General features: G+C 32.2%; 2 protein-coding genes across 3 annotated transcripts; both read left to right on the top strand.

The window, feature by feature from the left end:
- On the top strand, positions 7-4,368 carry LOC107618480 (acetylornithine aminotransferase, mitochondrial). Of its 2 annotated transcripts, none has more exons than XM_016320571.2 (4): positions 7-262; positions 1,158-1,652; positions 2,766-3,200; positions 3,649-4,368. In XM_016320571.2, the coding sequence occupies exons 2-4, from the start codon at positions 1,206-1,208 to the stop codon at positions 4,186-4,188; spliced, it is 1,422 nt and encodes a 473-aa protein (XP_016176057.1). In that variant the 5' UTR covers positions 7-262; positions 1,158-1,205; the 3' UTR covers positions 4,189-4,368. The 2 variants fall into 2 exon arrangements, with proteins under 2 accessions (XP_016176057.1, XP_016176056.1); XM_016320570.2 differs by having other exon boundaries at positions 1,155-1,652.
- LOC107617063 (cytochrome P450 714C2-like) lies at positions 5,214-8,742 on the top strand. Its single transcript, XM_016318886.2, has 5 exons — positions 5,214-5,712; positions 5,973-6,199; positions 6,802-7,043; positions 7,148-7,523; positions 8,219-8,742. The coding sequence occupies exons 1-5, from the start codon at positions 5,406-5,408 to the stop codon at positions 8,642-8,644; spliced, it is 1,578 nt and encodes a 525-aa protein (XP_016174372.1). The 5' UTR covers positions 5,214-5,405; the 3' UTR covers positions 8,645-8,742.

Here is a 10,652-nt window from a genome sequence, read left to right as displayed (position 1 = left end):
AAATATCTTGCCTTAACCCAGTGCTGCGGCAGTTCTGCTACCTTTCTCTTCTTCTCTTTTCCTTCTCTGCTCTCTCACTCCGCCGCGCCGGCGTCGCTGCTCCGTTTAGTCCATTCAACTCCTGCGCCGCCGCCGTTCTCCATTTCCCCCTGCATCGCTGCTCAGCGACCCGCATCGTTGCCACCACCCCCGGCGTCTCTTCCACTCGCTTCGCCGTCGTCCCTCACCTCTGCAGCCGCTTCTCCCTCGTCCCTGCCTCCTGGTAAGATTCACTGCTCTCTCATTTTCTGCTTGGATTTTGGCATTTTCTTTCATGAATTTGATTTTATCCCAATTAATAATAAGTTTCTGATCATGTAATTTATTTTTACATTTAAAAGTATATTTTGCTTCATGAATTTGATTTTGATTTTGTGATGTTGTTGGCTGTAACAGGCTGTTGGTGTTTGTTAATATATGCAGATATGCGGTTCTGATTTATTAAATTGTTCTATTTTTTGTTTTGTTATTATATTATTGTCTATTTTTCTTATTGTACACTAAAATCCTATTAGTGTTTTTTTTTTCCATGATTGATTTGCTTTGTTTTTTGTATTTATATTGTACATTTAGATTTGTGTGGAATTGCGAATTGTATTTCAATAACAATATTATATTTATTAATCAATTAGTAAGGAGACTCATTTTTGGCATTTCACAAAGAGAAGTAGTTTTCTTGCTGCTCATTATATTTGCTTCTTTTTTCATAACGTTACTTGTCATTTACACTTGGATCAAGATCCTCTAACGTGTGGGAAGGAATTGGTAAAATGATAAAATGAGGGATTAATCACTCCTAAATTAAGTAGTGGGGCTCACATGTGATGGAAGTTACAAATTCAATGATGATTAACTCCTTACTTTATTATTTTACCAATTTTCTCACTTTAGAGAATCTAAATTCTTTATACTTAAACTTCTTTTATATATATATTGAAAAAATATTGTATTGGTATTTTTTTTTCTTTTTTTTGAGGTTATTTTTGGGCCTTTTAAAGTTGCCAATGTATTAGTTTTACTTTCAACAGATGTAACACAGAATTTCTAGCTTCAATTGAGTGTCTGAATTTTAAGGGAACTACTTTTTGTTTATGTTTATTTATCTTTTGTTTCAGCAGAAGTGATAAAGGAGAGTTAAGGACTCAAGGCCTTTGTTGTTGAACACAATGAGTACCATTCACATTTGTCTGAACCATTCAATTTCTCAATCATCTTACAACATTAGGAAACTATTCAATTTGGAGAGAGAAAAAGCTTCGGCCAGAGGAAGAGCAGCAGTTATTCGAACGAATTGCAAAAGCGTTGTTCCGAAGGCATGCCTTAATGTGGATGTTGAAGCAGCTAGTGCCGGGAAGGTAGGATCAGCAAAGGCTAATGCAGTGATTGAGATGGAAGGGAAGTATTTAGTGGGAACGTATGCTAGAGCACCTGTGGTTCTTGAGAGGGGGCAAGGTTGTAAGGTATATGATGTCGAGGGGCGAGAGTATTTGGATTTGAGTGCCGGGATTGCTGTCAATGCACTTGGGCATGGGGATACAGAATGGTTGAAAGCAGTCGTATCACAAGCCGGCACCCTTACTCATGTCAGCAATATGTATTATACAATTCCTCAGGTGTGTGGATGCCATGATTTTCTAAGCTATGGGCCTATAAATTAACTTCAATGCCTTAGAAATCATAGAACATTTTATAATTTTGAACTCAATTTTTCTGGTGTGAGGTATGCGATTATTTATCTGTCTGTCTGTGTTATGTCTACATTATGAAATTGCCATCAATTTCTTAGAAATTATGGGGAAAAGAATTTAATCAATGACTGTGATTTTCATGGTTTGTTACTTTGTTTGAAAACACTAGTCTTCTTAGAACACATAGAAGCAACTGCAGGGGAACAAATACCGATTTGTTTCATTTGTTGTTTATTATAGATAATTCATGATTTTGCAGAAGACAACAAATTTGAAATTCGTTAGTAATTTTTTTTTCAACACCAGGTTTGGATCATTGGACATGGGAATGACTATTAAATTGTTTATTGGTTCCTTCATCTGGTGCATGTCAATTATTGTCTTAATGGATGAAGAATTGAGTGCAATTAAATTTCTCTAGAAATGTTTGGAAGAGATTGGATTTCAGGATTTGATTGATAGAAGTTTGGTTAGCTTAATTGTGATATACCACAATTTGTGAGAAAAAGAAAAATTTCAGTATTGAAGCTGTCTTTTTCATAGTGGAAGTTGCTAAATCTTGAGAAACTGAGTTATTGTTGTCAAACATCTGTAAACTAAAAAGAGTATGAAGTGCTTATAAAACTTCTGAAAACCTAGAACTATTGCAAGGAAAGAAAAAAGGTACAACAATTAAAAAACGGAAAAACAAAATATCAGATGAAGCATGGTGTACATTACATTGTTTAAAGCTTTCTATGGCTAATTTGTCATATATATTGAAATAAGTTTATTAGTGTTGCATAATAGAAGCAATCCAAAAGGTAGTTAAATTGCTCCCTGCGTTTTAGACCCTACTTTTCAAGTGTTTATAGAAACTAATGCACTGCATTTTATTTACCTAATAAAAATAATGAAGTTCATTATCCCATTGTCTATCTTAATTATAACTGAATATAGTCTTAATTATGCTTTACTTCATGTCATGTTCTGCATGTGTTTCCATGCAGCATCGCATTAAACCTTTATCCATTTCTACATTTCTTGTCATTGATGCAGATAGAACTAGCAAAGCGTCTAGTGGCTTGTTCTTTTGCTGATCGTGTATTTTTCACTAATTCCGGAACCGAAGCTAACGAAGCAGCTATTAAATTCGCAAGAAAGTATCAGAGGCATACATGTACTGACGGAAAAGCAGCGGCAACAGAATTTATAGCTTTTAGCAACTGTTTCCATGGGAGAACAATGGGAGCACTTGCTTTGACTAGTAAAGTGCATTACAGAGCACCTTTTGAACCTGTTATGCCCGGGGTGACATTTGTAGAGTATGGAAATGCAGATGCTGCAATAGAACGGATTAAGCAGGGGAATATTGCTGCAGTTTTTGTCGAGCCAATCCAAGGAGAAGGTGGAATATACAGTGCCACAAGAGAATTTTTAGAGTCTCTACGCCGAGCTTGTGATGAAACTGGGGCACTTCTTGTGTTTGATGAGGTATGCACCACTATCTAATCTTTAAGTTTAATTGCATTTGTGTAGTAGACAGATGCCTTATGTTGGTGAATTTCTTTCAAATCAGAAATTTGTGCAAGTAAACCAAATATCGAAGGGTTTTATTTTGATCGGTTTCACTTGCATTATGATTCCTGGAAAAAGATTGTCTAACATCCCTCTATTGTTGATGATTTTGTCATTCAAAATGGTTAGTTGGCTTGTTTTCTCTTTTTCATTTTGTTGATCTTGTATTGATTGAAACATTGTGAGAATAAAGTTGTGAGTAATTCTTTTATATTTCCAATGCATTAAGTACATTAAAACTTCAAAAAAATTCATTGTTATCTTCTTAATGTGTTCTCAGAGCATCTTTTAGCTAAATTCAAAACTTATTTAACTCTAAAAATTAATGAATTAGCACATTTGATTATTCTTTTTGATTTTGTAGGTCCAATGTGGTCTAGGTCGATCTGGGTATCTTTGGGCACATGAGGCATATGGTGTCTTCCCAGATATCATGACCCTTGCCAAGCCTCTCGCCGGCGGTCTGCCCATTGGAACGGTCCTAGTGACCGAGAGAGTCGCGTCTGCTATAAATTATGGTGACCATGGAAGTACTTTTGCAGGAAACCCTCTAGTGTGTAATGCTGCTCTTGCTGTTTTGGATAAAATCTCAAAACCTGAGTTCCTCTCTTCTGTATGCAAGAAAGGCCTATATTTCAAAGACCTACTTAAGCAGAAGTTAGGAGGAAACAGACATGTCAGAGAAATCCGTGGTCTTGGCCTAATCATAGGGATCGATCTAGATGTACCTGCCTCACCCCTTGTCGACGCGTGCCGAAATTCCGGCCTCCTGGTATTAACGGCTGGAAAAGGAAATGTTGTTAGGCTTGTTCCACCATTGATCATAACTGAGCAGGAGATTGAGCAAGCAGCTGAAATTCTATCCCAAGCTTTGCCAGTTCTTGATGAGGATAATCAAAAGTAAGAAATTATGAGAAAGAGGGAATTGGCCTTTTATTTGTAACTTCATTGGTTCTATATCTGTCGACTAGGTTAAAGTCCATGGACTTTTCTGCATGAATGTAATCTCCATCATAAGAATATTGTAGCAATGATGAATAATATGTCTTGAATAAGGAGAAATAGTTGGTCTAAGATTAACAAATGAATCTAAATTTGACAATCATATAGTAATAGTTAATGTGAAAAACAAACAATCTTATTAAATTTGACAAAATATTATTTTATATGCGATCAAGTATAAATTATTTTATATCCATTAATTCATTCAAGTACAGTATAACTAATACAAAAACTGAATATTTCATTTAAAAGGAGATGGGTAAGTTAATTTACTTTAAACATTTCAAACATTGNNGTTTTGAAATTTAACTATTGACTAAATAAATACACTATTGATCAAATGTTTGGATCACATTGTAAAATGGAACATATTTTTCGAAAGTCATTTTATCAAAAACAAATGCCGAAATTCATTTTGTCAAAAATCAAATTTTTTGGGTGCTAAAATGACTATTTATTTAAAATATCTTTTTTTTAAAGTTATAATTTATATCTTTTTTAAAAAAATTATTTAAAAAGATATTTTTAACATAATAAATAAATAAAAATATTTTTATATTATTATATCCAAACATAATTAATAAATAAAAAATATTTTTATATGAGATATCTTACTTTTTATTTTTTATTTATTTTTTAAATAAGACCATTAATTTGTTTTTGAAAAAAGAAAAGAGTTTATTCAAATAACCTCATAGTATTTATGGACAAAGGGAGCATATCTGTATATACGAGTTCCAAAAACAAAAACAAGTCAACTACTCAATGAGTTCTCAGAAACTTAAGGATGATGGATAGATTTCCTTAATGTATATAAAAATTTAAACAGATTCACATTTTTTATATTTTCTTTAAAAACTTTGTTTTTGTAATATTTTAAGTAATCATTTATTAACAGTACCCTTATTTAATTTGAGTAATTAAAATTAGATACTACTTGAGTAAGTTTGAACGGGTAGAATAATCTTAGAAGTTTGAACAATCTTACAACCCCATTAACTGAGTGGAGAGAGCATTATGTAAAAAACCATGTAATTAATAAGTCCATAACTCTCTTTGGCACTAAAGAAACACTCATTTTGCTTTCTTAAACCAATAGAGAAGGTGTTGAAGAAGAAGATGATGATGATGAACATAAAGGGTGTTGTCTTAGCAGGGTTGTCGTTGGTGTTGTTGCATGTTGTGAATGAGTTGTTGTTGAAGCCAAGATCATTGAGATCAAAGCTTCAGAAGCAGGGTATTCATGGACCTTCTCCTCACTTCTACTTTGGTAACATCCCAGAAAAGAAGAAGATTCTAGAACAACATCAAGTTCATAATGTTGCATCTTCACACCAAGACAAAGACAAAGGTGTTTCTTCTTCTATATCTCACAGGTGGTATTACAATTTGTTTCCTCATGTTGTAAAATGGAGAAGACAATATGGTATGTAACTACTTTAATTGTCCTTTTTCTCATTATTATTTTGTAGTCTTTGTTAATTTTGGTTTTCTCGAAAAGAATTAATAAAGATGGAAACTCACATGCAGATGTTGATAGTTAAGAATCATTAGAACACATCATCACAATTTAGTCAAATCTGTCGAATCATCTAACAGTTCTTAGCTATTAACCTCGCATGAAGACAATTGGGCGTGAGTCTCCACTATTAATAAAATAAAATAAAATAAATTGCATGCATGCAGGTCCCATATACTTGTTTTCTTCTGGGAGTGTAGAGTGGTTGGTGGTGTCTGATATAGAAATGGTGAAAGAAATCACCCTTTACACATCTGTGAATCTAGGGAAGCCTTCTCTTCAATCCAGAGAATTAGGGCCACTCTTAGGTCAAGGTATATTGTCATCAAGTGGACCAATTTGGGTTCATCAGAGGAAGATCATTGCTCCTTCATTATACCTTGATAAGGTCAAGGTAACTTCATTAAAACCACTAATAATTTTCTAAATATGATCAGAGTAAATAGCTATTTTGTATCCTATTACTATTTTGACAAAATAGTCTCCAAAAGATGTAAATGACAAAATCACACTCCAAAAACATGCTCTATTTGACAAGATGAACCAAAGGAATATAAGTGTATCAGTAATTTGACTGAAAGTTTGGTTAAATTTGTCAAATGGAAGATATATTTGGGGTTATTTTGTCATGTTGGTTAAGATTTGATTAAATGAATAATATGTAATTGGAAAGATTCATAGGGTCATTACCTTATGGTTTTAGGCTAATTAAGATTGACATTCGACCCGATTTGTGATTTTTCACTTAATTGATTAATTTAGATCTCTTTTGTCTTTGGTTTTTCCTTGATCATCATTTAGTTTGAGTAGGCCTACTATTTAAAATTCCTTGCACTTGTCACTTCAATCAAGAAAAATGGACTAGTATATAGAGAAGAAACTGACATGTAGTATTTTGAGATTGCAAATCAAACTAAAAACTAGAGCTATAGTGTTCAATATTGATTTAGAATTGTTATCTAATAAATTGTGTTTTGTTACAATATAATGATGAAGGAAATGGTTAACTTGATTGTTCACTCCACAAATATAACACTCAAGTCTTGGGAAAGTAGACTCAATAATGAAGGAGAGGCTTTGGACCTTAGAATCGACGACGATTTGCGAAGCTTGTCAGCCGACATAATCGCAAGAGCTTGTTTTGGGATCAATTATGTTGAAGGAAATGAAATATTTTCAAAGCTTAGAGATCTTCAAAACCTCTTGTCTGCAAAGGAAGCTGGAATTCCAGGCTTTAGGTATGTATATGGTTACAAAAAAGACTTGTATGGTTCATGAAAAATTGTTGCATAGTGTTCTTGTTTCCATATCTTGAAAAATTGTGTTATAATCTCTGGTTTAGATGCCTGCCAATTAAAAGAAACAGAGAGATATGGAGATTGGAGAAAGAGGTAAACTCAATGATATCAAAGATCATAGACGAGCGGTTGAAGCAAGATGCAGAAGAGCAAGATCTTTTACAAATGATACTTGAAGGTGCAAAGAGTTGTGAGGGGAATGATGGAATCTTATCAGATTCGATATCTCGCGACAGGTTCATAATAGATAACTGCAAGAACATATTCTTTGCTGGACATGAGAGTACTGCAATTACAGCATCATGGTGCTTGATGTTGCTAGCCATACACCAGGATTGGCAAGATCGAGTTAGGGCCGAGGTTCTTCAAGTTTGTGGCAACAATCCTCCACATGCAAGTATGCTTAGAAAAATGAAGATGGTATGTTCATGTGTTAGAGTTTATTGTTTCCAATTTCCATAATGCTGCATTTTATTGCATTGACCCTTGGATCATCAGTTATTTTGAATCTTTTTTTGTATTTGATTTCAACCAAATGGCATGGAAGTATTGTTTAAATTATTCAAGATTAAGAGAAACTTGACACATTTTTTTGTCCAATTGCATGCTATTCTCCATGCAAAAACTTATTCAAATGCCATTCTAACAAGTGACTACTCACATGAAAGTATCTTCATATGAAGATGATAACTGAGAATCGTTAAAATGTTTAACATGTTTAACTAAACTACTTAACATAATATGTGCATGTTAATATCTTAGCTATCATCTTCGCGTGAATCAATATATTAGTTTTGTACATAGTTTGAAGGTGAAAACTCAGGTTGAAGGTGAAAACTCAGGTGCAGTCGACTTCACGTGAAGTTGATAGTTGAGAGCCGTTAGATGAAAATTTAGTCAAATCAATCAAATCATCTAACGACTCTGAGTTATCAACTTCACGTGAAGTCAACTGCGCTTGAGTTTTCACCTAGTTTGAAAGGTGAATTGAATACATATTAACTCATTAAGTCTTGTACATAAGGTAGCTTGTCTATTTTATGTGATATATCGATATATTAGCTATCAACTTCACATGATTTTCTATTGAAAATTTGAAAATGCTATCCTTGCAGCTGACCATGGTGATTCAAGAGACAATGCGGCTTTATCCGGTGGCGGCGTTTGTGTCGAGATCAGCATTGGAAGACATTCATTTGAAAGGTATCCTAATTCCAAAAGGAATGAACATTGAGATTTCAGTCCCAATACTAATGCAAGACCCTGAGATTTGGGGTCATGATTCACACGAGTTCAATCCAGAAAGATTCTCAAATGGGATTGTTGGAGCTTGCAAATTCCCACAAGCATATGTTCCATTTGGATTAGGGGCTAGGATTTGTGCTGGACAACACTTAGCCATGACAGAATTGAAGGTGATTTTGTGTCTCATTTTGATCAAGTTTAGGATATCTTTGTCTCAGAGTTATTGCCATTCACCTGACTTCCGTTTGGTTATAGAACCTGGCCATGGTGTTATTCTAAATATCACAAGAATTTAGAAAATATATGTATAATTCAAAGATTTTTCTTCGGGAAAGTTGATATATGCATAAACTCATACTAATATAATTTGAACATTATCAACGGATTATTTACTGTACCCATTGATATTTGGTGGTGTTATTCTGATAGGAAATTTATATAAGAGATTAATTTTTTTTAATCAAAGATAAGTTTTTATTGATACAAATAAAAATTACGGAGTCACCAAAAAAAATAAAAATTACGGAAAAATAGACAAAAGTACACATAGATTTTCATATGGTAGATAAATGTACACTCCAATTTTTTAATGAGTCATGTGTACACACTAATATCAAGTTTTGTTGTCTTATCGCCTAAATAACCTTTTTGGCAATAGTGGCTGCCAAGTAATTTTGTACATAGTGACATAACCTTTTTCATGACACAATGAAAATTAAATAATAAATTATTAAATTTGTTAAATTTTAATAATAAAAAAAATTTGCAAATAATTTAGAATCTTCATCATCTTTCTTCTTTTTTCAAAATTTACTTCGAACATTATCTTAGCAGCTATTTCTGAGTTGCATCCCTTGATCCACATCTACTTTTTGGAGAAGAAATGAAAAGAACAAAAATTCTAAATCACTTGTAAAATTTATTTTATTCAAATTTAACAAATTCAATAATTTATTATTTAATTTTCAAAGTGTCGTTATCAAAAGGGTCACATCACACAATGCTCAGAGTCATCTGGCAATCACTACTGCTAAAAAAGCAGACGACAAAAAGGTAAAAATGACAAAGGTGCTCGATATTGATATATACAGATGACTCATTAAAAAATTAGAGTATACATCTGTCATTGTGTAAAAATTCATGTGTACTTTTTGTCCATTTTTCCTAAAAATTACACATATTACAATTTGGACTAACAACAATTAAAAAAAAAGTGGGATTTTCAAATTAAAAAATACTAGAAAATCTAAATCTCATAAAAATAAATAAATAAAACACTAAAAATGGGGTTGTTCTAAAGAGATTGAACTTTGAAGTCCAAGCTAGAGAACACAAAATTCAAGAGTTTAGGAAATCTACCAATTTTAACTGGCTCTTTGTGACCAACTTGGGAATTGGAACTGTATTTTTGTCTTTTCAATGTATCTAGCTCTTGAAAATGCAAATTCTTCTTTTCATGTGAATTCCAATTTAAATCAAACAACGACCATTTCCCTGTCATTGTTTAGCCAGTAGTTATCTTTTGAGATTAATGGTTAAAATAATTCTTAAAGAAATATTTATATTACAAATTTACAATTCTATATTAATGGTTAAAAGATATATGACTTGTTTGGGTAAACTTTTATGAAAAGATCTTTTTTCGAGTTATCTTTTTTTTAAAAGATCTTATGAAAAAAGTAAAAGTAATTTTATGTTTGAGTATCTTATGTAAAAAGATCTTTTTATTTATCAATTATGTTTGGGGATAACAATATAAAAGTACTTTTTTGTTTATTTATTACATAAAAAATATTTTTTTTAAAAAAAAAATATCTTTTAAAAAAAGATGTAAATTACAACTTCTCAAAAAAGATGTTTTTCTGATTTTTCTAGTGCTTCTACTTTTAATACTAGAAATTTGTCAAACACATTAAAAAAAAATCCTTTTTCATTAAAAAAAGATCTTATTCTATCAAAATAATGACGCCCAAACAAATACATAACACAATTAAATTAAGAGTTTCATTAGCTAGATAATAACATGTTAAAAGTTACATTCGAGGTCCTAAGTCCTAACTTAACATTTGTTACTCATTGGTTCTAATATTATTTTGGTCACAATTATTAATATTGTACTGAGATATTAATCGTTGTCATACTGAACTTTTTAATGTTAGTAAGTGTCCTTAGTTGAGTTCTTAACAAAATCCCTAAAATTAATTCAAGCAAAGTGCCACAAAAAATTATACACACATAACACAAATATGATCAAACAATAATATTTAAAAGAGAATAAAAAATTAGATCAAATAATCTTATTTA

The sequence above is a fragment of the Arachis ipaensis genome, chromosome B09 (assembly GCF_000816755.2).
Source record: "Arachis ipaensis cultivar K30076 chromosome B09, Araip1.1, whole genome shotgun sequence".
Lineage (NCBI taxonomy): Eukaryota > Viridiplantae > Streptophyta > Magnoliopsida > Fabales > Fabaceae > Arachis > Arachis ipaensis.
The sequence above is the reverse complement of the archived record's forward strand: the minus strand, read 5'-3'. Positions and strand labels throughout refer to the sequence as shown.